We start from the raw sequence: 27,397 nt of genomic DNA, 5'->3' as shown, positions 1-27,397 counted from the left end.
ATCCTGGTTATCCTTGCTTGACCTCCAGATATCAAGGTAGTGTATGTATATCTGTTTCTGAAGATGAGTTTCTCAAAGCAATGGTGCAAGTAAAATAACAAACTACTACACTTGTAAAGACAGCAGCATAAGGTTCAGCTGGGTGTACATGTTCCTCGGTGAACTCTATTCAGAAGTCTCGCTGTTTTCAGCTACTTGCTTTGTGAAAAATTCGAGCAGATTAGTTGTGAACTATCTATAGTTAAATGAAAGAATTTTGTCCTTAGTTTAAAAACAATGGTTAGACAAGACTGGGAATAATCATTAATTGAATTAGTAGATTACCACATAGTTAAAATGTTTTAGTGATGTAAGCAGAGGTTTGCACACTTCTGTCTCACTATCAAAATATTACTATGTAGTAAAATACAAAGACACTTAAATATAGTAGAGACTGCAATAGGTAGAATAGTTACACTGATTCTTTTCAAACTTAGATATTCATTATTATTTTCTCTACTACTCATTCTATCACGTTTTAAGCACTTTGCATTGTATTTATATTTTGTCATATTTCATTTTGGCTATGTGCTTATATCTGCCTGTCCATAAATAAAGATTTCCCTGCATTTTATTTCCAATCTGTTGAAATCAATCAAGGCAGGAAGCCTAGAATATGACATTTTATGTATCTTCACAGCAATCTACTTAAGGCATTCATCATCAGAAACTGTTTTCAAATGCCACTTCTCATTTATTTGATTCGATGAGCAAAGTTGAGTCAAATTTCACTACTCTGAACTAGAGAAAAGTTTTACCTCTAAAATTGCCTAGGATTCCTAAAATGCTGCATCATTCTCTTTGCAAATACTGTGTCTGCAGACATTTGGGTTTATATGCTGAAACAGTTAGTCATAATTCTGTATCTACAGAAAATGGCAGTGGAATGTAGAATAGATAAATAGAAACTGCCATGTGAAATTAAATGGCAGATTGGTTTGTATTTCATATTTTGCAAAAAGTTCATAAACTGAAGTCATCTTGCAGTTGTGTTGGCTCTCCAATCCTATGCTTGTATGACTTTACTGCCTTCATTGGTTATAATAGTTTTAAATTCATATTTTCAGTAGCACAAAATCAAATATAAAAAATGCTGGAGACAGTTGAAATCTAGTTTAACTTCAGGCATGTTGTAAGGTACTAAATAAATCTAAAAGGAGCATGGTAATGGAGATATTATACTCTGTTAAAAATATTAGATACAATCAAAACTGAGCTTTCAGAAAAAGGGAGACTTTATCCACTAAAATGCTCACCATATTATTCCATTAGTTCTAAAGAAGTATTGAGTAAAGGACTCTATTTGTGATTTAAGACTGAATCATGTAAGTTCCTCTATTCAGAAGATTTATCATCTTCCCTATAGATACAATGCTCTATTAAGTAAAAATGTTCCAGTAAGTTTCAGATTCCTAGAATGATTATTTCTTTATTTACACATTTCCACTATGAGATATTATTTTGTAAAAATTTCATATTTTGTAATTCATGTGAATGCAGATCTTGCTCACCTCTCTTCCAGGCAGAGGTACACTGCTTTGTGTAAACAGCTTTTCTTTCACGGCCAACTGTGTGTTAAGTCCTGCTGGCTCCCTCCCTCGTGTTGGAGGGAGAAGCTTTACAAACACAGTCTTACATAAAACAACTGCAGTAACATTAGACTGCATCTTGTTAGCACAGGAACTGAATATTTGTTTGTACCACTTATTGGTGTTGGAAGTTGGAAATGCCAAAGATTACTGAACAGGAATTATAGAGGGAAAGAAGGACATAATTTTAGACCAAGAGTGCACAGAATCCATTTGAGGATGCGAAAAAGAGAGACTTGTCTAAAATATTGAATCCTACCTCTAAAATATTAAATCCCACTTCTGGGGGTTCTTGTGAGCTATCCTGGGCATTAGCTTGACTCAAGAATCTTGTCTAAAGGTAACCCTGACTGGGGTACATATCTAAGTAGTGATAAAGGTTAATTTGTCTGTACCCATGTGTAGATGCTGATTGCAAACTGTCAAAGGCTGGGAATCCCTCCTCAGATATTTCCAATCCCAAACCACAATACTGTTTCAGTCTCACATTGTTGATCTCTACAACACAAAGATGGAAGTATCTGAATTTTTTTTAACTTCTTCAAAGGCTAGTGTACAAGTTTTTCGCCTGTTTCATTATGAGTCTGGACTGTGGAACTTCATCAGCTGAATCTCTAGTTTGAATCAATTAATGTATTTCACAAAAGAAGCCTAATTATTATCTAATGGCAGAGTTATTGTTCTAGTGATATATCAAAAGCCTCTAAACTGGCCAGCTTCTTCCCAAACTTTTCCCAATAAAATGCTCTTATACTAACATATACTCTACCAGTTAAAAAGTAGCATTAGGGGAGAAAAAATGTTTTTACAGGAAAATATGATCTGCTAAATCTAAATTAACCAGTCTTACTGAAAGACTTTCCATTTCTTAGGATCTTTTAGGATAGACTACAGAACACACTTCTGCACAGATTCACTCATTAGCAATGTTTAAAGAAGATAAACTCTTTCTTGTTCCTTTCTGCTTTGGCTTTAGAGAGCCCATTGTATGTGTGCAACCAAAAAAAACAAACCTGAAGAATAAAAAGAGAGAAAGGAAGAACAAAACAAAAAAACCCGCACACAACCAAAGAGCACAAGGGAACAAGAAGTTCTTCTGTTCTTTAGTTCTTGCAATGTTCTGCTGCCTTGTATTACTGCAGCTGTAAGAGCAGCCAGGTAGCCAGATGGAAATATTGATAACCCAGGGTCTCTTGCCAGCAGCTTCCTGCAGGTGCAGGAAGAGATTGGTCAAAGGCTAATGCAGTCTATTCATCAATGTCATGTTTTCCTGTTCCTAACCCCAGTGACCTCTGAGTGGTGAGCATCATGCTTCCCTTGGGTAGCTTGTTGACCCAAGAGTCAGGCTTTTGTGGCTTCAGCCTTAACGCTTTTGTTTGTGGTTCTCAGCCTAAACCACTTTAAAGTGCTGTTCTCTACGGGCTTTTGAGCAAGCTGTATGGCTTCCCATGGGTGTTGACACAGTCAAACTGGAATTCATTTTTTTGGACTAATACCAGTTTGAAAAAGTCCCAGTTAATGAGAGGTTAAAAGTCTTTGTTGGCTTTAAAGGTTGCCATTTAGATACAGTCTCTGTACTTGAGCCTTCATCATATCATAGAAGCCCTAGATAATACAGTTTGGAAGGCACTAAAGGACCCTTATCTCTCAAAATAAGTATCTTGTGCTGGTTTGGGTTTGGGGGTGGTTTTTTTTTGTAAACTGATCCAGCTTTATCAGCATGAAGAGAGAGAACAGATCACTGTTCATGGAAACTTTGATTTTCAAATTTAAAATGAACATTTTCAAAAATATTAACCAAAATGAAAAGTTAAATACAAAGCATAAATAGGTAAAGATTATGAAGATTTCCAGTATATGTAATCTCCTTGGCCACAGAATAGGAATTAGGACAGGGTCATATATCTGTGTTGTAAGTATTTCTTATAGAGAAAAATAACATCAGAGTTTCTCATATCCAAACCAAATTAACTGCTTCTAAGATACATACCCCTGTGTATTTAAATTTTTCCAGGAGTGCTACCTGTAGAAGGTTCCTAAAGTGTAAGTCATAGTACATCAAGACCTCTGTGTTTCAGAAATATGGTGATAAAGCATAGTGGAGTAAAAGCTGAAAAGTTAGTAATGTGTTAATCCTCTCTGCTTCATAAAATGCATTGCATCCTGCTTTCAGGTGGGTGCATGTACTTTAAGTAAATTACACTTCATGTTGCTTGAAAGTAATGAATGCTAATGACAGATAATGGTGTTTTGTTTCCAATTAGCACTGCCGAGAGAATCAGTGGTTTCTAGAGCTCATGATCACTGTATTTTCCAGGAACAGTCTGAGAACTATAAAATTATATAAACAAGTATTATTTATGCTGAATGCATTTGCTGATTGCTTCCTTCTCAGCTGGCCATAATGCAAATGGAACTACCTCTCTCTGTAGTTCAGTAATTTTTAAAAAAAGAACATGATATTTGTAAAGCCACAATTTATCACATATTTTTATAAATATCACCCATTGTTTACTTTGCTGTTAAACAGAGGAAAATGTCTACAACTAAATGCATGTAATAGATTATAGTGACTATTCAGAGATGTTTAAAATAAAACAGATGAATGAATAAGCAGTCTAGCCCACAAAATATGAGTTTAAGTCTAAGTCTGGTATTTCATAGTAAGAATTAAGTTTTATTCACTTACATATTCTTCAAAACACTTTTCAATATGAGTTGGCAAGGAATTTGAAATGCCATTTTGGCTCAAATCTATGAAAAAGATGTTATATTCAGGGAAATAAAGTTGGAAGACTAAGATGACAATCGTATTGTGCTATGAATTACATGTTTTCAGGAGTGTGTTAAGTATTATGCTCACAGACATCAAATACGCAGTGTGTAACAAATTACTTCCTTTCTATCGTTGTAATACAGATTGTTGCTTATTTTATGATTGTTTGTTTATTAACTTAGTATTTTGTTGATAGTGTGTTTCAGTTCAGAATGTTCACTGCAGGATTTTTAGCTCACATCCTTATCTCTATGATTGTATGTTTCTTTCTCAAATAAAAGCATACAAAATCAATAATGTAGCAATTAATCTTTTACCTGCTCTTGCAAGTCTTGTGTTCTGCTGGATGTTTTGTTGATGGGTAATAGCTCAAGGCCCTCATCAGTGACCACTGAAAGCAGGATTGCTGTTGATAAGTTAATGGCCTTTGGATTGGCCTCCTTTTAGAGGTAACCTTTGGAGGCAGCTGCTTTGGTTTGCAAAAACCTATAAGGAAGAAGTAATAGCATCTTATCTGCTGGCAGAAGATAGGAGTTGTAGTGTTTTCTTTTAACACCACTCACTAGTCCAACACCCTCCTCTAGCCAGGAAAGCAGGCAATATGCCAAAATGCAGCTTCTAAAATTAGTTTTTTCATGTGGCTGTCTGCCAGAGCTGGGTGGTATGTCATGTGTCTGTTCTGAACAGTACAAGTCATTTCTTATGTCTAAGATTTGTAAGTATGACTGGATAAATGTTTTAACCCTGATGCTACAGTGCTTTACTTCACCTTACATAATCCTGTAATTTCCTTTAATTGGCTACTAAAATAATTTCAAAATAGTACAGAATGAATATTGTGTTCTACCAATAAAAGATGTATTTTTTATGTTGGTTTCTTGCATAATTACAATAGGACTATTTGTATATTTAGATAATTAATTTTCAAATAGCTGGATGGTTTCCATTATCTGGGAAGTCTTGACAGTGATTGTGTCCTATAGGGCTCAGTTGGCATTGGGAAAACTCTTCATTGAAGTGTTAACTTAATTTCATTCATGTTATTCTTATGTCTATTCTCTGCAACTGATTTAGCAAATGAATTTCACCTCTCTGAGATACTGGTGTCATTGTAATTCACTCACATGAATGACTTCTGACTAAACTACTGAATTAATGCACACAATTATAGTTACATTTTCAGTTTTAAAAAAATTTTAAAAATTTAAAAAAATACCCAAATCAATGGATATTTGTAGCCAAAAATTCTGGGAGCTATCCCCAGCCATTCAGGGGGTGACATGACTCAAGTCAAAACATCTTAACTGTCTGTTATCGGATACACGCAGTCCGTGTTCTTGAGTGAGACAGAGAATATGAATCATTCTCAGAAATTATTCCAATAATAGTTATGGATAGCTATTAAGTTCAATAAATTTAAAATCTGATTACAGGGTGTTTGTGAGCAAAGTTAAAATTAGGTTAAGAAAATAATTGTTACAGATTGCTTGTTTAGCTCTATTGCACTTCAGAGATATTTCTACTTGCAATCCACTGTCAACTAAGCTTCTCTCTCAAGTGTAAACTAATATTTTTAAAACAATAATCCAATATGGAAAATGGCCTGAGCAATAATGTTATAATTATAGCAATATTGATCTTCTTGCCTACTTCTGTTCATTTTGCAAGACTCTATCTCACACAGTGTCCATGGAGAAAGAAGCAGAAGAAACAACAACTAAAAATTATCAACAGAGAAAGTGTTACATTTTCTGTTTTATTCACTGCAGATTGAAGAAATACATTCTAGTGGAGTTCATGGAGTTTGCAGATTTTTTCTGGGCAGAGACTGATTCTTGTATGCTTACATGTTACCTGAGAATAGAAGTAGCCTGATCTTGAATTTGGTACCAAAAACACAATTCAAACTATAAATAATAATAGCAGTGAAGCAAAAATGTGAACTCTTCCCTTTCCATTTATGTCTCAGCGGCTGAATTTTTTGGATGCCCACTCCACTTAATAGCTGGGAATTGCTGATTATCAGAATGTAACTGTTATCTGAAATATTTTGATAACATGTTAATATGACTATACATAATTTTTGAAAACAGTGAAAAAGTGAGTTTGAGACTGTTAAGTGTGATTTTGCACTCGTAGACCCTCATTTATTTCAGTTTGTGTTTTATTGATCACTGTGTAAAACTTTCCATGGGTGTCCAATAACTATGTAAGGAAAAAGGCTGTGGAGAATCAAATTTCTCTCTGCAGGCAGTGGGAACATGCTTCTTCTTCAGGATCAAAGCTGGAAACGTGTCAGTGTTTTTGGTAAAGTTAAGTAGTTTACAGGTTCCACACCATACGATACAGTCAGCTTTGTGAAAACAAACCACACTGAGTTTGGTAACACTTAAATGTTTAGAATTACAGGTAAATGAGGATGGTTTAATAGCAGTGAATGATACAGTGGTCTTTTTTCAGATCTCATTTGTGCAGATAGAATTTCTCTCAGTCATTGTCACGTCTCTAGGTTTGCATATTTAGAATCAAATTTGGTTTTTATGCTGAGTAGATAAGAAATGTTATGTACTGTACAATAGCTTTTATTGTCACTTGCACATTTTCTTTCATATCTTTAAATATTCCCTATGCCTGAAATTCGCTGGACTATGCTATCATGTCAAACTGTAAAAATGGCTTTTATTTTGTGAGCTGTGTTTTTGTTTTGAGTTGTTACCCATGATAATAGTGACATGGCTATCTGAATCTGTTACAGTGTGCCTGAATATTACGACTATGGTCACGGAACAAGTGAAGAGGCTTATGAGAGCTACGGTAAGGTCTCTTCTATCTTCTGCAAATGTGTGAAATCAGAGGAAAGTGTCTGTCACTGGCAATTCAGAAATTACTTCTATGCAATTTATTTCTCTCATTTTACAAAGACCAAACAAAATAGATTTGTGTAACTTTAGGGTGAGTTTTGACATAGGACCAGAAAATTGGACTGATGAATTTCAATCAAAATTTCAAAGCCAGTTACTCACATTCACAGGTCAGATTAACAGCAACACAAAACTTTCTGTTGGTGTTTGAATATCTTTCACAGTGTTAAATTTCAGTCTGCTTGATTTACCAACAGTACTATGCATCTGCTGTTGTCATGTGCATCATTTCAACTAGCAAGGTTGGTGAGATTTAGAAATATAGACTTAATCAAAGTGGAAAGAAGGAGAGGGTGCTGTATCACCATGGGAACCCCTCCTGCACCAAGTCTGAGGAGCATCTCATGCCACACTAGGCAGTATGAGTAGAGGGAGGGCTGTAGTCTTTGCACTTCCCCACTGAGTTTATGTCTGAGCTGGAACAGTCCCACCTCATGAGTTCAGGGAGCATGAAAGGAAGAGAAGCTCCCCTGAGTACAAATCTTTTTCCAGACCTGTTGTTTGCTATTAGTGATATATTCAATAACTGGCGTCTAGACTATGTTTTCCTATTCATAATTATCAGTACATTGTACCAGGTGGCACAGTGAATCTCACTCAGAGATTTTCATTGAAATAACAAGTCAGCTTAAAGAGTAACCTTAATATTCAGCAGAGCTTTAATGGCTGATTTACTACTTCTGAAGTATCCTAAGTCTACACAGTGACTTGCACAGCATTGTGAAAATGAGAGCTGCTGGAAATGATGCTGCAAATGAAAGTTACACTAAGGGGTAATATAAGGGTTGCTGCTTGAAATAAATAATTCTATTCATGCAGCTGTGAAGCAAATGTCACTAATGCTAACTTGCAGTTTCCTTTGTATTGGTACAGAAATAGACTTTAGTGAGATGTCAAAATTATTGCATTGCATAATCAGAAATAACTTTTTTTTTGTACAATCAGTTCTCACAATATATTTGGACGATACAATGTGCAGTCAAGCACATTTTCAATGCTAGGCAAGTAATAATAATAGTTTATCCATGTCAGTGTGAGTGGTTCAGTTACCCTTTGTTTAGCTTCCTTTTTGCACATACATTTTTAATAGCTATAGTGGAAGATCCTTCCTCCCCTCTACAGATCCCCTCTCCACTGCTGTCCTGAAAGCACTGCTAAGCTTTTAGGCAATGCAGAAAAGAATAGTCTGAGCTCAGCAGTGAGAATTACTCACTGTTTCACTTTTAATTACACTCCACCATGCTAAATCTCCATGTGTTTGGGCAAGACATTTAAAGTAGTGTCACTTTCCTTCCAATCCCTCATTTGTAAAACTAGAAGAATATTACTTGTTTTCCCAGCAGGGATTTTGAATGGACTAATTAGCTAAGGCTTACAAAGTGTTCACAGAGTGGCATCATGACTAAGTTTATGCTCTGCATGAAGCTCCTTTTTTTTTTGTTTTCCATTCAGCAGCTGAAACAAGCCCAATATGCCTGGATTTCCTTTGCTAGACTTAAAATACATGGCTCATAACTGTGGACTTTCTTTAATTTTTGCTTGAACTATTTTCTGAGTTGGCATTTGCATACAAAGATCTGAGTGCTATCAATCACCTGGAATAAACTTAAAGTTGGATAATATTTCAAATTGCAATTTTGCTACTTTCTGATAGTAGATACATTTATATATAACTGTTTATGCTACTCTTGGTTCACCTGCTTAGGAGATTAGTAAATTTGCCAATTTCATGCCCTGGAAATACATGCAGGAACTTCTGTCATTCCCAAGTCACCACTATTTATCTGAGGAGGCAATCTGAGTACACAGAGCTATATAGCTATAGAATATATGCTTAACTTCCTCAGTTTCTGAGTTCTTTCTGCATACATTGATGTTCTCTCTGTATCTGATCTATCACCTCTTCTCATCCTCACCTAACTTTACCCTAATTCTCTGTTTCAAGTGCCCTACTTTTTCAGGATGTTTTGTAACTCATTGTGAGTCTCCTGAATCCATCCCACTGTATTAAATCAGCAACCCCTTCATTTTCCGCCATCCTGCAGAAGTTAAGTTTTTCTTTCATTTCAGTTCAATTTCACACCTTGTTTTGCCTTCCATAACATATTTCTCCTTTACAATTCTTTCTGGCACACCTCTGTAATTCAAAATTCTTCCAATCTCTGAATAAGACCACAGACAAATGGTGCATGAATGAAGTCTTGTTGTCAGCTCTTAGGTGTTTTGTGCAACAACTTATCCCTTATCCTTTTCAATAACAATATCTAAATTACCAAAAATTTACTAGCTTGGCTTTTTTTTTTACTTTCTTCCATGCATCCTCTTGCTTCCAACTTACCTTTAGGGAGAACAGTTTTCAATCCTGAGAAGGTTTTTGTTCATGTTTCGTGAAGTAGATTCAATGAAATAATAATGCTGCTTCATACTTACAATCTTTTTAAAGTATAAAATAGAGTTCTTTGTAGCTTCTTAAATATAGAGCACAATAGTACTCCTATATGAGCTGCCTGCTATGACTTTCCTTGCTATCTGTACTCCTGAGAAGTAGCAGGTGGTTTACATCTCATGGGTTCTTCTCTGCTCCTTTTAAAAGAACTTGTGGAGAATTCTGATTGGGGAAACTATTTCCTCAGAAGATCATAAGATTTATGGATTTATGGATTTTACACAGTATGGTTCCAAAAATTAGAGGAGTGTTTCAGAGCAGAGCCCACCTGAACACCATTTAATTCTCAGGAAGTTCACATCTCTTTGATTAGATGGAAGTACAAACCAAGGAGGAATCTAAGTCACTTGTAAGCTGGGCAAGATGGATTCCTAAACAGTATTCACTGCTGTAAAATCCATAACTTAACTGCCTTAACTCCTTGCTCAGTTTCTTTTGTGAAGGTTCATAAGAATTCCATCTCCAAATCCAGCCAAGGCATCTCCCAAGACAATAGGAAGATGTATGTAGAATCACACTGCTTTCCATGACTAAGGGATGTTCCATGAGTGAGAATGTGCAGCACAGAGCCCCCTGATGAAGTTAGACACTTAAGCTGTGTTGTGATTTGACATGCTTGTCACCCAGTCTCTCAGAAGGATCAAAGTAGAGACACTTCAAAGCATTCCCTGCAGCAGTCTCTGAGCACATGGAAATACAGTACTCAGGAATTATGAGATTCCTACAAATTTTTTATAAGAACAGGATTATGCAGCTACTGCTAGAGAATTTTGAGGATCGCTGTTCCAGGCTGAGGAACATAAATTTGGGACATATGCCTGAAAATCTTGGGAATGTTGCCCTTGTGGACTTCTCCATGTGAGTGGTAAAGTAGCATTTTTAGAAGGCAGTTTAAAAACAAAAGACCAGTCATTTAAAGTACTGTACAAATTTTCAAAGATATAAAACATCCTCACCTCTAATCACATTCAACAAACATTTATGATACTTCTGTCACTGAAGGTTTTGATGCCTGCAGATAAGTCTGAACTAAGGTAATGGTGTCATGTTAACTTGATGCTTACGTTTTAAGGGAGAAGGCATGAAATTGGATTAATTTATGAACAAAAGGTTTATATTCTTTGCTCTCATAATACGTTAGTAATTTTGTGGTTTCCCTTCTGGCACTGTTGTCATCTGAAGAAATATCTAGTGAAAACATGAATTTAATGATTTGTCTTACAAATCAATTGGGATAAAATGTATATTTAAGTTTGGTAACTAAGAATCTTTCCTGCCCATATGTAATGTCATGCCCAACTCCAAAAAGCATCTTCCCTGGAAAAGACCACTGTAAATAAAAAGCCCTTTGTTACCAATTAATGTTCTCATTTCTCTCTCCTTTTCCCTGTTTTTTGTTTTTTAGAGGAAGCAGCATTTTTGAGTCAAGCGCTGTGTTGTGTTAGGCCACATTAGAGAGATAACAGAGAAGAGTATATGACTTGCAGGCCAGGCAGAACCAAGAAGCTGTACTCATTACACTGACCTGCTTTACTGTTTGTTTGGTTTTTTTTCATCTGAATCCTGTTTTGCCCTTGTACTTATCAGAGCATTCCAAACTTTGTTTATCACAGGCTCTTTCTGTCTTAGCTCTCCCAAGGCTGCTGCAGAATGGTCCAGAGGCTTTGGCCCCTGCTTCCAAAGGGAGATTGCCACAGTAGTGAGAGTGTGCCTCTTGTCAGATGCCGCAGTTCACAGCCTGGTGCATATCCTGCCTTGTGTATTTCCTGCAAATTATGGCCATTATGTTTTTATGTCAGGTCAAGAACTGCAGTATCTGAAAGACCAGTACACTCAGACTTCTTGTGCTACTACTGAAAAAGCAGAAACCCTAGACAGAGTGAAAGGATAGGTTGAAGTCTATAACCTCCTAAACCACCACAATTAAATTAGGATAACACCATCTGCCAAAGGCCTTAGGCAAGAGTTAGAAAGTTTAATCTGTAGCTTGGCACCTATACAAAGAGGGAAGACATAAATGAACTCCAGTCACATTACTGCTGCTTTTCAGGAGGAGCGTGCAAGGCTTTTACTGCATGATCTGCCATTGCATTAAGGAGACATTATTTAAATATTTTTTGTCTTCACCAAAAATTTTGAGCTGCTGAGATTTTCTTAAATGACAGTGTTTTTTTGATTCATGTTCTACTCCAGTTTAGCATTAGGGAATTGTAAAGAATTTAGGATAATTCAATTTTTAACTAAAATTGGAGTGTGTAACTGTTTGGTGGAATTGTTTTTAATGTAAGACATCATTTAAGTTGTAAAATGCTGTCACAATGATTTAACTATTTCACAAATAATTCCCTGCCAGTCACTCCATATAAGAGCTTTGTAATTGTTATAACAATTAGTTTACTGAGTAATCCTCTACAGAGATGGCGCTTCACAAAAAAATTCTTTATAGGCCTTTATAGCTAACAACTAAAAATGTACAGCAATATTCCACTACTCTTTTATGATATTATTTTTTCATTCTATGTTTGTCCTAAAAAGTGTTTCCTTTAGTAAATTAATTTTTTCTACAATAACAATAATAGTTTCTGCTGAACAAGTAAACATAAGTATATCAGGATGAAATTAGTGGAGAAAAGCATGTATGGAGGGTTCAAACCTCTAGAATTCTGATAAAAAGAGCTTGTTTGAAGAGATGTTACCTTAGGGGACATGAATTCTCATACTTCATTAAAAGACATAAACGTGCTCATGTCATGGAACTCAAGGAACTGCCACCCTAGTGTGAAATAAACTCTCTATGACAATGACAAAGTAAAATGAAGCCATGTCATAGTGTATTCAGAGAAAATACTTGTGAATTTTGAAAAAGCACTTTATACCAATTCCTCTGCAGATGGAGATAGGACATTTTTTTCAGCTGTTGAGTCCAAGGTTCTTTCTCATTTTTAATAACTTTGGCATTGTAGATCATTGGTCCTAATATTCATTAAGCTCAGCATGCTAAGGATTTCTTGCCCTATTTTTTCTTCTAGTCCCGAGTCTCATTTAAATATTAAAATGTAAGAAATCAAGTGCTCAAATAATTCATAGTGACTGATTTGCAGATGTAAAATATGTAGGTCTGATTCTCATCATTACAGTGTTTGACTTCACATGGCTTGTGATTACAATGTCTTTACCAACACTAATTAACAAAGTCTTACTAACGTGCACCAATTTTTCATTTATATCTGAGTGTATATATTTGGTATCTCCTAGAAAATATTATGGCAACATACCAAAGCAAACTTTCCTTGGTGTCTGGGTCTCAAAATCATCATGGAATGAATAATAAAATTATAGAATGGTTTGGGTTTGAAAGAACCTTAAGGATCATGTCATTTCAACCCACCTGCCATGGATAAAGACACTTTTCACTGGACCAGGTTGCTCAGAGCTCCATGCAGCCTGGCCTTGAATGCTGCCATGGATAGGGCAGTCACAACTTCTCTGGGCAACCTTTCCCACTGCCTCACAACCCTCACAGTGTAGTTTTTTCCCAATATCTAATCTAAACTTGCTCCCTGTTTGAAGCTATTTTCCCTTCCTCTGTCATTACAAGCTCATGTAAACCTTCCACTCCATCTTTCCTGTAATTTTCTTTCAGATACTGAAAGGCTGGAATTAGTTCATCCTTAAACCTTTTCTTTTCCATGTTGCACAATCTCAATTCTTGTAGCATTTCCTCATAGGAGACCTGCTCCATCCCTCTAATGATCTTGGTGGCCTCCTCTGAGCTCACTCCAACAGGTCCATGTCCTTCCTATACAGGGGACCCCAGAGCTGGATGCAGCCCTGCAGGTGGGGTCTCACCAGAGCAGAGCAGGGGTGAAGATCCCCTCCCTCACCCTACCGACCACACTGCTTTTGGTGCAGCCCAGGGTACACTTGGGTTTCTGGACTATGAGTGCACAAGGTCATGGTTCCTGTCCAGCCTCTCCTCTACCCCCAGGTCCTTCCCACAGGAAGGATCTGCTTGATCTGCTCATCCCCAGCCTGAATTGATGCCAGGGATTGCCCTGACACGAGTGCAACCTTGCACCAGGTCTTGTTAAACTGCATGAGATTCCCCTGGGCCACTTCTGGACCTTGTCCTTGTCCCCGTGGATGCCATCCTGTCCTTCAGTTGTGTCAACAGCACCACTCAGCTCTGTGTCATCTGCAGACTGGCTGGGGATGCACTCAGTCCCTTGGCCTCTGTCAATAATGAAGGTGTCAGATAACACTGGTCCCAGTATGGACTCCTGAGGGACACCACTTGTCACTCATGTCCATCAGGACTCCGAGCCATTGACCACTACCCTCTGGATGTGACTTTCCAATCACTTCCTAATATATCTTATTATTAATTAGGCATCTCAGAGGCAATAAGGCGCAGATTGTACCATTTTGGTGGAGGTTTTGTGGTGTCTTGACAGAGCACCTGGTTGGCTGTTTAGCACATGCTGTGTGTTTCTATACTAGCACAGGAGCAGGAGTGTTCTTTAGAAGCAGATTTACCAGTTGTCTGCATTTATGGGTCTTCTTTCCACATCACTGAGTGGGTTCAAAGTACATAAATTTTAGTTTGAAACTAAAGCAAAAGATGCAATCCCAACTGTTTGTGATATATCACTTCCTGAGGCTCAAACTAGGCCAGTCTGAAATGAAAAATACCTGTAGAAGCTGTATTATGAATATCAGGTCTTCAGTGTCAGCTGTTTTCTTTCCTCTGTAGTTCATCCCTATTGGTGTGCAACGTGTGTTAATATTGATACAGCACCTGAATCCTGATGCTCCCAAACTGTCCCTGCCAACAACCTTGCTACATGTGCCATGGTTCTGAGGAGTGTGATATGGCCCTGCATGACCATCTTCGTTTTGGGCTGATTGAGGCATCTGATCTCTTGCTGAGCATGAGGAAGATGCTCAATTCCCAGCCCTGGGAACTTAGAAGTGCTTCAGAGTCTTCCTGTACAGCACTCCATTTTTTTATTCAACTGGAAACAGGAGGCAGTGAAGATTTCTACTGCATGTCGACAGAAGATACACCAAATAAATTGCCTTCCTTTAATCTTCTATTTCAGTCATTCCTATACTTACTGATAGTGGCATTCCTACTGTGGGGCAGAATGAACTGACAAAAGCATTTTCTTGATTTTCTGCAAAATTTTAACAATTCTTTTACTAGAGGAATCACCTTAGCTGTATCTCAAGTGGAATTCATTCCCTCAGAGGAGATTTACGATTTTCATAAGAGCATGATTTTGAAATTTTGCAGGGAAAGGAGCACATTTTGAATTCAACTACGATGACTAATGTGGGCATGATACTAGAGTTATTGTTGTTTTGTCAAATCAAAGTTTTAATTAGACTATAATTCTTTAGAAAGTCTCATATTTAAACTCATCACATTCTTTTAACTGTCTGTATCTCCTAAAACTTCTGTAGTCCAGTTATGCTGCAAAAATGAAAAAAAATTCTTCACGTAGCAGAAGACTGGTTTTAATTTATAGCAACTTATTGTGCTTCCTCTATTACTTCTGAATTATAAATCATTTTCTATGACAGAATAAGAATAGGTAAATCATGCAAAACTTTCCTATGTAATATTTCAAATGGTAATTTCACTGTCTTGCACCGTGGGAACTATAGAGTTGGAGAAACTTAAGACAAAAGTCCTGTAATATTCATGTGCATCTGTTCAATTCCAGATGCAGTATATCACTGCATGTTTCATGTTGCATGACCATAAAGTAACAGAAAATTATTTTTACTGAAGATAAGTGGAAAATAAAACCCCTTCTACACTGTAACATTCACACTCACAACACTGATAAGACTCCTATGCCTCCTGGCAGGAGGCAGTTTACCAAAGTAGTTGTCAGTGTACTCTGATGCTGCTCCTTCCCTGTCTGTGGCAGGTGCTCACTACAAAAGTGGCTGAAGCCTTCTAAGAAATCATTTTCTCCAGTGGTCACTACAGCAACTCTGGCTGCCATTACTGAACCTGCAGGGAGGGCTGGCAGAGGGGACTGCACAAGCACTTACCTGCTCCAGTGCTGCCAGCTGCAGCATTTCTGGGACCATCACTACCAGTTTGAGCCAGGGAAGCTCTCAATCCTTACACAAATTTGGAGCAGCCACACAGCTTAGACTGTCAGCCCACCTGAAGGGAAGGTACTATCAAGCATCAGTAGTGGGATTTTTTAAGAGCTATGGCCATGTTCAGCAAGTAGCCTATTAAACCACAAGGTTTTTCATTCATTTCTAGCTTTTAAGCTGTATCTATTTCATCCTGCAGGTCTAGTAAAATAAAGAGTACTTAGAATGGTATAAACTAGCTTAATTGGTTTAAGCCTGTGTTTTGAAAACTTTTCTTGTCTTCTCAAAACTCCAAATTTCAAATAAGAAAGACACCATTTGTGATTCGAAAGAGTCACTTCTTCTCACAAAATAATAAAATGTATAGATGTCAAGTCAGAAAATCCTGTGTATTTTGCAAACTTTGTGCATAAGCAAAAAGAGACCAGAAGATTGAAAAAAGTGCATGTTCTCCTTAAAAAAAATCTGTTCTTGCATGTTTGTCTAAAATAATATATACTTGTCCAATTATGGCACAAGAAAAGTGCAGCTACCTTTCCTGTAATTTTTGGGCTGAAATACTGGATTTGACGAAGTTAGTTGAGCTTCAGTCATTAGCTTTTGTAGGACAAATTTTCCAACCATTTGCAAGTAGTATTTTTTCTCCATCCATCTTTCTGTGGAGGCTTACTAGAAATACAGCACAAATTGAATTGTCTAAAGAAAGGCATTCTAAGACTTCTCATTTTAAAGCTATGTCTGGTTTCTGTTGAGTCTTCTGCTCAGCACATCTATATCACTTTTCTCTTACTGCTCAGGCAATTAATTACATCTCAGAACACCCCAGGGATGGAGGTATTTTTGTCTCGTTCTACCAGTGAGGAAGCCAAACTACAAAATATTGAACAATTGTCCAAGGTCACTGAGAAAACAAGGAGTAGAACTAATAATCCAAATTCCTGTGCAGTGTGCTCTCTCCACACATATGGAGTGAAAGAGATTTTTTTTTTTCTCACAGAAAAGAAAACTGTTTTATTCTGAATCAAAATCAACTTCTGTTTCTAAAACACCGAAATGTAAATGAAAAATCCAATTGAACCATTACACCACTTGCTGTTATATACATCTTAACTATCTAATCAGAATAGCTCTTTCTAATCTTTTCCTGGCCACCTTTCCAAAATAATTGACCAGAAGTTCGTAAAACTGTGCCCAGTAATTGTGGGCAATATTCAGATGTTAAATAAGTTACTTGGAAGAAAAAGTGATCGGATCTTGATTATTACCAGGACAAAGCAATGACTATAAATGAAAAATAGTAAGGAGATAAAATATTCCTATGTAAATCACATGCCATTAATATATATTTTTATTTTTAACTCATCCATTATTGTGATCTGCCCTTTAGATATTGCATTTTTTTCTTCTTTGCATATTTGAAAGACTTCTATTAAATTCTGGAAAATTCCATTATAAGGTTGCAGAATGCTAAATGAAGAGTTAAAGATACGTGATTTTCTCAAATCTTTACATAAAGACATTTAGCATGTGATGATAACCACCACATGGATAGACCACTGAATTTTTCTGTGCTTTCAATAATGCATAGGTAAAATAGTAAGAAAGAAACAACTTCATATATACCTATCTCTGTGCTATAAATCTTACTCTTTTGATCCCATATTCAAAGAAATTTCTCAGGTTAAAAATTAAATTATCTTTTTGCAACCTGACTCTCCAGTAAAAAAAAAAGCATACTAAAATTCTATATTAAAACAGACCAGAGCTATGGGGTCTCCTAGCAGTTGATCAAAAAATAATCTTTAAAGGCAGCCTCAAGTAATGTATCAGTTATATCTGTAATAAATACTGGGATCACTTCTATAACTCAGTGAGCACAGTAAAGTAAATATTAGTCCAGCTGAACCATAAAAAGCAGTGCAAAAACACTAACATGGAAATTCAATCAGGCATAAACCAAGGATGCTGATGGCTTGTGATAATAAGAATTAATTTTATATCCTAAAGGTGAGCTTCAAATACCAATTCACAGGAGCATATAGAGGTTTGGAAGACATATGCAATGTAATTGAAAGGTCTGTGCCCATGTCTTCACATTTCTTAGCAAAGTACCTATGACACTGTCACACCCAAAGCAATCCTTCAGCCCAAGCACTCTCAGATTCCTCACCTATAAGCTCTTAAGTTTCCATCATGCTGCAATAACTTATTCTTTTAGATTCTGAAAGCAAAACATAAAATGTTTCTCCTTGAATAAGAATGGCAGAGTTGCCAATAACACCAAACTCCTGAAAAAACTGAACCCTCTGCCTTCAGTTATTAAGCTGCTTGTGTGGATTTCTTTTTAACCATAGTCTTTGACACCTGGTAGCACTGGAGATGGTCAAAAGTGAAAAGGACAGGGAATGAGTGTGGTCTGCTAGAGCAGAAAGACTGGATGGAAGTCTGGATGTCACCAAGGGAAGAGGTAGGTCAGACTGCACAGGGTTCTTCTTCCCAGGAATGAGAAAAAAGGAAAAAGAATCAGCATTAGAACACAACAACCACCCTGCACCTTTCTTCGCTCTTGGGCTGTTGCCTGCTCTTCACCTGAAATGCCTCTCAGTTTCCATTTCATTAACATGGCACTTTCTTAAGATTAAGTACTTGTCATTTTCTTAAGATGAATTATGTCCAGGCTCTTTCCTTCCCCTTTTGGCACAGTCTTTCAGAGAAGACCAGGCTCACTCACTTTTCTCCTGTTCTCACAGTGAAACTCAGCCTGGTAATCAAACTTTCAACCCTTCTGCTACCCAATGAGCTACCTAAATCTCTGTGTGACTGCTGAGATAGTCTATAGGACTCTAGCCTTTCAAGATTGTTCCCAAAGATAGAGATTTCCATTCTCAGAAGCTCCTTTTCTTCTCTTGGTGCTGAAAGAAAAAGGTTACCTTGGAGTTCTGGAAGGAAGACTTCAAAGAGCAGCTTTGATGTCAGCAAACCTGTAATGACTGCCACGCAGGTATAAAAGGTTGTTCATTAAAAACCCCTCTAGGAGAAAACCACTAGCAATCTGATTTCTCTTTTGGTGTGGCTGCATCTAGTAATGTTCTGGCACTGTGTGGTTCAGAGACTCTTGGTAGTGCTGCTTCCCATCATCTTGCTTTCTCCACAATAAATATTTAAACCTTTACTGCTGTATGTGGGCTAGATACCAGAGTTTTCCCAGTCAAAGGCTGTAGTCCCAGAATTTCCACATCTATTTTGGCTATGGAGTCACCTCACTTCTTATTTCAATGATGCTGTTTAAGCTTCAAATCAAGGAAATAGGTCCACAGTGTTACTGAAAAAAAAAAAAGAATGTAAGAGTCTTGTACCACAAATTATGATTCATTTTTTGTTCCATATCAGAAGCTGGTACAGTCACAGGAGCAATTTGCGTCATGAACAGTCAAGGAAAAGCAGTTTCCTCCAGTTGGTACTATAAAGTCTTTTTTTACTGCATGAGTACTACCAAAAAGACTGTACATTTCACCTTATAAGAAGGTGCTTCAATCTGGACAATGGTGAGGGGACTACAAAGGAACAAGAAATTGGCTTGTCTTTGTGTTATAGATTTACTGAATATTTTTTACTACTTCAGTCATTCTCATTTATATAAATGAAGCTTTTCTTTTTCATATAAATCTTTCTTGTCCCCAAGGCTTCTCTTCAAATGTAGTAACACTTCAGCAAAGGGTAACTGAAGCTGAAAAAAATTTACAGCAAAATGCCATTTTTAAAGGGTGTAATGATATATATTGCAGAGGCAGGATTTTTAAATTCACTATACAGAAACTTATTCCCTGTAGGAATGAGAGACCTGAGGATTTAGAACCATATCGTATTGGCTGCCACTTCTTCAACCCTCTAGGCAGTAGCTTTCCACAGCAAACTGGTTTCATGTGACCATAAAACCCCTTCTTTTCAAAAAGAGAACATCCTGAAGAACTCAAAGAGAAAGAAAATAAATGCAGTGCGCCAAAAAATCACAGTAGGAGTGTTTCTTGTTCCATAGCAAGATCAGCTGCTGCCAGATCTTTTCCAGAGGTGCCCACTCCATTCATGCTAGCCTGAACTCGCTTTAGCTCTACAGCTGCTATTCCCCTCGTACCTCAAGGCAATGAGATAATGAACAGCAGTTGCAGAGAAGACATCTTGCAGAAAAGAAATAGCTTTCAGAATTTTAACAGTGTTTTTATGGTTTATATTTTCATTTCTCATAGTGACATATTTTTGCAAAAGGAATATTTGATACCTGATTTAACCATTTCGGGATTTTTGCCTCATGACAGATACTTATGTTCTTAGTGGCTTCAATGGTCAGCAGTCATTAGCAAAAACAAGATACCAGGAATGCTGCAGTGTGGCATGATATGATACACTGCAGCTTGTGCATTTACATTTTAATCACTCTAAGTGTGATCAGTTGAAGTCAGTGGAAGACAAAACCAGAAATAATTTGATGACCTACTGTCTGATTTAGAAGATAAGTTTTAGGTTCAACTGCTGGACCAGGACTGTAGGGAGTTTACTAATTGTACCTTTGGGATGGTTAAATTCCAGAAATACCATGTCAGGGAGGAAGAAGAAGATTTGTAGAAGCACTATAAAAACTGAACTAGACTTACAGTTTTTAGCTGATTCTTCCTGAGCATATTTGATTCACTAAATATGAAAAAGTGTTCTAAAGATACTGCAAAGTAAAATCTCCTCTTGCTTCATGGTAGCTTCACCTCTACACATTTTTCTTCCATTATTTTCTTTCTTTGGTCTCAAATGGAAATTAAAAATCAAATATATCTTTCTTATCTTTTCATGATTCAACTCTTCATCTTGTTACCATACCAACTGCATTAAATGCTGTTCAGATTTCTGCTTTAACTTAAATACTAGAAACTCAAAACATCAAATAAATTCTGAACTGGCAGACTAATGCAGGATTTTTCCAGACCTGACTGTACCGCCAACACAGTAGTTATTCATTCTTTGCTGAAAGTGGAGGAGTAAGGCTTTTTTTTCTACCTAAGATAGACAGGTTTCCTGTGTAGAGAAGTAGGTTAGTTTTCTGTAAGTTTTTTTGTGGGAGGATAAAGAAGTGGATGATAACACCATCCTCATTTCGTTTTCTAAAGCTTTCAGCCAGAACCCTCAAGAATTTTGACAGCCATTAGCAGTGGCATCCCTTTGTTCTTTCAATTTTAGATATTTACAAAACTTGTTTTTCTCTTCTGTTTTTAGCACAAGAAGAATGGGCCACGACCCGTTCCAGCCTAAAGGCACCACCTCCAAGGTCAGCCAGAGGGGGATACAGGGAACACCCCTATGGTAGATATTGAAGGTCCTCCTCATCTGTGACCTCATCTCAAAGACAATTAATAGCCTGTGGTCTCCACATAAACAGCAACAAGACAAGTAATAGTCCATTTCTTTTCTATCCTAGGAATTACTGCTCATTATTATCCTATGTACTACTTGTATTTCCTATAACATTGGCGTGACATTGGCATTAGTATTATTTTATAACACGGACTTAAAAAAAACAGAGACAAAAAAACCTTTGGCAAGTATTGTCTATAAACTATTCAAAGATGATGTTCTGTTGGTTGTATTCATTGCTGTGTGTAACTAAAAAGCATGACACTGTTACAGCTCTTGAGTCTCTCTACATACTAGTTAAGGCTGAGTTTCTGTTTAGGGTTGCTGAAAGACTGTAATATGATCTTTTTTTTTTTTTTTTTTTGAGCCAGACAATAATCAAGCTGTAGATAAGATGTTTTAACCTGTCTTTTTTAATATATGTTAGTTTAGATTAAGATGCTCGATATTAAGTTTGTAAATTTAATTTTAAATGCTGTTTTAATGGGGTTGAAAACAAGCAGCTACTGTATGTATGTAGCTAACTGAAGTTGTTCAGTGTTTTAACCTGTATTTGTTAAAAAAAATCACTTAAAGTTCCATGTGTAAGCTTCTCTAAATAGGAAACCATAATTTTGTCAAATATGTTTGCCATAATTTGTCAATAAAGCTGAAACCTTTTGTAACAAACTAAATTTGGAATTACTTGTTTTCTAGCTTTAAATGCCTGCTTTATTTCTTTTTCAAGAGATGCCTAAAATGTTTTTATATAAAAATTACAAAAATGAACCCAAGCCTGTTTTAAGATTTTTTGTGTAAGACTTTAAAAGTTGTATTAATAACTTCTGGTTGTTAAATAATATAAAAGTTAACAAACTAAACTGTTACATGAATCATGGTTAGTATCCACTAATGTATAACATGTTAATGGAAAAAATGCTTTAGAACAATAAATGGATTTTAAACTATCCTTTAAGCTTGATCTTGCTAAACACAAACTCTGATTGACTTGTTTGTATTAGCATGTCTCTCGTGAGAATGTAATGGAGTTTAAAGAGGTAAGATTACCACTTACCAATGTTAGACTGTCTAAATGCTAGTTCTTCAACCTTTGAGTTTCCCCGCACATTAAATATCCCATTCAACATGTAAGCATTGCATAGATTCACCTATTTGTTTTCACTCAGAAGAGTGCGTTGACTGCATTTTTCGTAGTATTTAACAATTTGTCTTGATAAACAAATCATCAGTGTCACTGCCCAGCTGTTGGTACTCAACTTCAAAAACTTTATTTGTAATTTTCAGTGCTAAATATCACCGCCCTTGAAGGCAGTTTAGAGGGCTGATATTTCTTTTGAGACTATCAGACTTGATGGCTGATGATTATTAAGGAAATATGTCGCAGGACTCAAAGGATGACTAAACGTTAAACAGGTAACACTAATAGTAACTCTGTAATTTTGAGTATGCAACAGTAATGTAAAATATTCTCAGTTATTAAGTTACTGATAGTTAAAAAAGTAAACCTACCAAAAGATAACAAATAGGTATATAGGTTATTAAAACAACTAATTAACATTAACTAGTGACAAAAAAATTATTCTACAATATATAACCCTCAAGGTAATAAACAGAACTAAAATTAACAATAATAGTAATGCAACTCTTGCTAACAACAAATATATAACCTAAATTTTGATGAAGACAAAAAAAAAGAACAGAAAACTTGATGGTAGGGATGCCAAAACTGTTAATCCTTTCAGTACAGTCTTTTTGTTTACAGTGGCTTTTTGTCAATGTGATTGGTTTACTTTTTTGATGCGACTAAAGTACAGGCCGATTGCTGTTCAGTTTGTGAACAAAATCTCTTGCAGCTGGAGTTGCATGCTAGCTCTTTTTAAATAGTTTATGATGAGTATGTTTTGTCCTTTGAAGTATTAAAGTGAATTTAGTAGGCTGTGTGATGGTTACATTGAGTTTATTCTGTCTCACTATTTCAGGGACTCACAGGCACTGGACAGCTAAGCAGCAGATCTGCTGGCAAGTGGTCAGGTAAGCTCTGCTGCATCTCAGGGGGTTTTCCTGTTTCCTGTTTTATCTCTGCATTTGTTTTTACTGATGCACAGAAACATATTCAGCTACAGTTTTAAAATAAATGTCTTTCCAGCAATGCTTCTCTGCATATCAGCATAGTGATCATGGTTTAATGGCAATCAAACCATTTACATGTGTGTTATGATACTCTTCATTCCAATAAAAAAAAAAGTCTTGTCATCTAGCCTTTTAATGGTAAATATTAAGATGATGTACTTTATAACTGCTCTTGCTAAAAACAGGTGCTTCTGTTTATTAAAAGCATGCCTACATTTTGGATAGTCACGTAGCAAAGAAAAATGCAATGCTAGATTGTCTTTGCTTCTGAAAATATCTGACATTTCTCCCTATAAAAATTGTATCTGTCTAGAGACAGGAAGTTTTATGCTTGTTCTTATGCTTGGTAGCTTTTTCTTTTTTATTCTTTAGAATGGCAGGGACATTTAGGTATTACTGTGCAATGGCATGGATGGAGGCTTTACTTATATTTCTCTGTTAAATACATTTAAACATAAAGATGTATCTTGGATGACCTTCTTAAATAGACTTCAGTTTATAGGTGAGATTTTTGACCGAAGACAAATGTCATTGCTAGAAACAAAACAAAAAAAAAAAAAAAAAAAAAAAAAAAAAAAAAAAAATTCAGCTCAGTTACAACTTTGTCCATGGACTCAGAAGTGCTAACCCAGTCACAATACAAAAAGTAAAAATTCTTGTCATCACTCTTAACTAGATAAGATTACACAAATACACAATCCTAGACGCATTTATTACTCTGGCATCTTTTCCCATGAGTGTGGTCTGGATGATGTAACATTTTCCAGGTTTGGTGGTACTCAACAGTTACTTACAAACCACAAGTTATATTGCATAACAAGATATAAAGGGTTTAATCTTCCTCTCCAAAGAGGTGCCTCAAGATCTTTATAAATTGGTTTTATTGATGTGTACAACCACCCTATAGACCAAAGTGATATAGTATGGCATTAAGGTTTGTCTGCATATTACAGTCGCATCAGTGTGAGTGTGCCACTGTAGGAAAGTCTTCCATCTACCCACCTTGCATGTAGTTACACTAATTTGCTTTGGTCAGTATATATCTCTACAGAAAAGAAAAATGCTTTCCATTGCTATAAATAGTTTCATGCTGGTATAACTGTGATTATTAGGTATTATAGATTATACTATATAACTATTCCAGGAAATTCTTCTATGCCTTGCTGAAATGATTAACAACAGAAAGCTGTGAGCAGGTCATACCTGATGTGAGATCCAGGACAAAGTAGATAAAATTAATTTCTCACTTGTGCATCACATTTTTATGTGAGGGTAACTACTGCGAACTCCTTGAGGATGGACATCAATAAATAAAGCTTTATAGCAGAGCAGTGTCCTTTAATATTCCTGCCTCCAAGTCTACTTTGCAGCCACTACTTGTCTAAATTTTAAAAATGGCAGAAAATGTCAGTAAAATGATGCATTGTGAAATAGTCTTACATAAGAAATATTTTTAAAAAGTAGGGTAAGTCAGTGCAAGCAAACAGCTGTTTATGCAAACCTTTTTTCCATTGATTTTCAGGAAAATAGTATGAAAAATTACCCAAGACTACATGTGCTGTTCAGTGCTAACTAAAAGTATATTTCACTACTGTTTCTAAAGAAGCCTTGCAGTTAATCAGCTATGTCTTAGGAAAAAACATAATCCACATTATTAATTTTTGAGAGTGTAACAACAGAGTCTGATTATTCTAATTAACAGCTGTCTTCAGGTCTTCCATGAAAAGATGTGACACATTCCACACATCCACCATCAGGTCAGCCACAATTCTGAGGTCCTGAAAACTCATGTGCACCACCAGAAAACATGTAATTTCACTTATGATAGAGATCACTCCAAGACACTTGTCACCAACCAAACATTTTATCTGGCTTAACTCACTTGCCAATTAGTTTTGTTTGTAATATGAAGAAAAAAGCAATATAAAATACCAAAATAAGTAAGTGAAGAACACTGGGAAAGAGAAGCTAAAAATGCAAAATTTTTGTTGAAATATTTTAAAGATTTTTTGTTTGTCTGTGTTGACTCATATATAGAACAGTTTGATCTTTAGAAGAACGTAGTGCTATATAGTTTTTTTGCACTTCTTTAGTAGTTAAATCAGCAAATTCTATTCTGTTTAGCAGCCTTTTTGCATGTATTCAAGAGCCATTCTAACTGAAAAAAATAGATATTTCTAGAGCAGCAACTTTTATTAGAAAATGGAGTAGCACCATGTAAGTCTTTCCTATTCGGCTCATCTTACAGTGTTTAAACAAAGATCTTAAATCTTCATATGAATAAATGAAGAACCTCAGGAAGCACAGTATATCTGACCTCACCACAGAGGATATTGGCAATGTTCTTGTAGTTTAATGAGATCCTCACCCTCCATGCAGAGCTACAGCCATAAAGCCAAGCAATCTCTATCCCCTTACTCCACGCCCCTTCCCTAGCCCGGCCACAATTGCTCCATTTTATTTAGACATGTGCTGACTTCCAAACTGCCTCACACTGGTGTTAGTGATGGGGAGCGAGGGCATGAGGAACACATCACTGTGTCTGTGGTGGCTCCAAGGAAATGAGAGCAGACCTTGTGAGTGAGCATGGCAGGATGGAAGGGGCTGTGTCTGTATTGCCAGGGAGCTGCCAAACCCCCGCCAGGACTGAGGTACTGAGCTGCTTATCAGGAACTGAGTAAAGCAGTCAAGTTACCATTAGGATCAGGATAACTAACCTATATGAGTCCATCTGTTGAAAGGCTTATTATTTCATCATGACAATATGGATTTATGGTAGTCCTCATGAAATATCATCCAGGATTATTATCTGAAGGTTAAAATCAAGAACAAGTAATCAATGTATTGTGTTCAAATAAAAACCAATTTGGTCTACAGTAGTGATGTATTTCCTTCCTATTTGACAGTAGGTGTGTTGTTTTGTGAACTGTCTTTCTAATAAGTCCAAAGCTTTGCAAGATTCAAATATTGCAGCTACAAACCTATAAAGGGATAATCATCAAATTAGCTAAACATTGGAGAGAAGTCTTTGACAGTGAATGAAAGAAGGCTGTGATCCATTAAGGAAAGGAAACCCTAGAACATTTTCCATATTGTATTACATTAACATGCAGAAAAAAGTTGAGACTGTATAAAGGTTAAGTAGGGACAGCACTGGATATCAATGTTCTTCATGCAACCTTCGTAGAGATACCTCATATTCTGTAAAGCTTGCTGGTAAATTTCCTTTTGTTTATGGAAAAATACTGTGTAAAAGGAAGAGACAACTGAGAAACTCTACCTAAATTACTTAAATAGCTATACATTTTGAGAGAAAATTGTTCTCCTGTTGTCTTCTGTGATTTCTTTTGTGAAAGAAATACCAGATCTAAACAAGACTATAATCTCATTAAACAATCTGTTTGCTAACAATTTCTTAGCAAAGATGTTAAAGAAAATAGGTTTGGGGTTTCTTTAATAGGTATTACCTGAATTCTTTTATAATGTTGTAGAACTTCAATAAATGGCTCAAGACTACAAGAAGATAAAGCAGTTTGTGGCAAATATTCATAAAGTCAATATCATAGAATAGGTTATAAATGAATCCTACGTGACAAAGAACCAATTTATCCCTATATCAGAATTTACAGATTTTTAGGAATCAGGAGGACAGAATTCATTTGTAGATGGATTTTCTTCAAGGTAGGATTAAAAAAAATAATTTCACTAAGAGATTACAAAGTTTTTACAAAAAAAGAAAGGCTATAATTGTAAAGGTTTGCTGTAGTTCAATGTCCAAAGAATAAAGATCATATTTGTTATTATTTCCTGTCATCCTCTGTTGTCAACAGATTAACCAAATTAACAAGTAATTAACAAGTAAAATCAAAGGAAAAACTGAAAAATATTTGAATACTGAACAAAAAAATACTGGTAATGTCTTCTGAAGTCTTTTGTCCTCCATTAAAATCTCAGATACACTCTGTGACTTCTGTCAGTT

At 36.2% G+C, this 27,397-nt stretch overlaps 1 protein-coding gene across 26 annotated transcripts in view; it reads left to right on the top strand.

Annotated features, from left to right (window-relative positions):
- KHDRBS2 (KH RNA binding domain containing, signal transduction associated 2) overlaps positions 1 to 27,397 on the top strand; it is a 339,646-nt gene that overhangs the window by 286,310 nt on the left and 25,939 nt on the right. For 12 of the 26 annotated variants that reach the window (XR_010358258.1, XR_010358249.1, XR_010358251.1 and 9 more), the window contains exons 8-10: positions 7,160 to 7,218; positions 21,151 to 21,324; positions 23,268 to 23,319. Coding sequence is in view for 11 of the 26 variants with exons in the window: in XM_064412277.1 (XP_064268347.1) it covers positions 7,160 to 7,218; positions 21,151 to 21,248 (157 nt within the window). In the remaining 15 variants the exon portion in view is untranslated. Of the gene's footprint in view, positions 1 to 7,159; positions 7,219 to 21,150; positions 22,238 to 22,572; positions 22,702 to 23,267; positions 23,320 to 27,397 lie in introns of those variants that run through there. The other 14 variants (XM_064412277.1, XM_064412278.1, XM_064412265.1 and 11 more) reach the window with 4 other exon arrangements.

Source organism: Passer domesticus, chromosome 3 (genome assembly GCF_036417665.1).
Source record: "Passer domesticus isolate bPasDom1 chromosome 3, bPasDom1.hap1, whole genome shotgun sequence".
NCBI classification, from domain to species: Eukaryota; Metazoa; Chordata; class Aves; order Passeriformes; family Passeridae; genus Passer; species Passer domesticus.
Note: the sequence above shows the minus strand (reverse complement) of the source record. Positions and strands in the feature narration are given on the sequence as shown.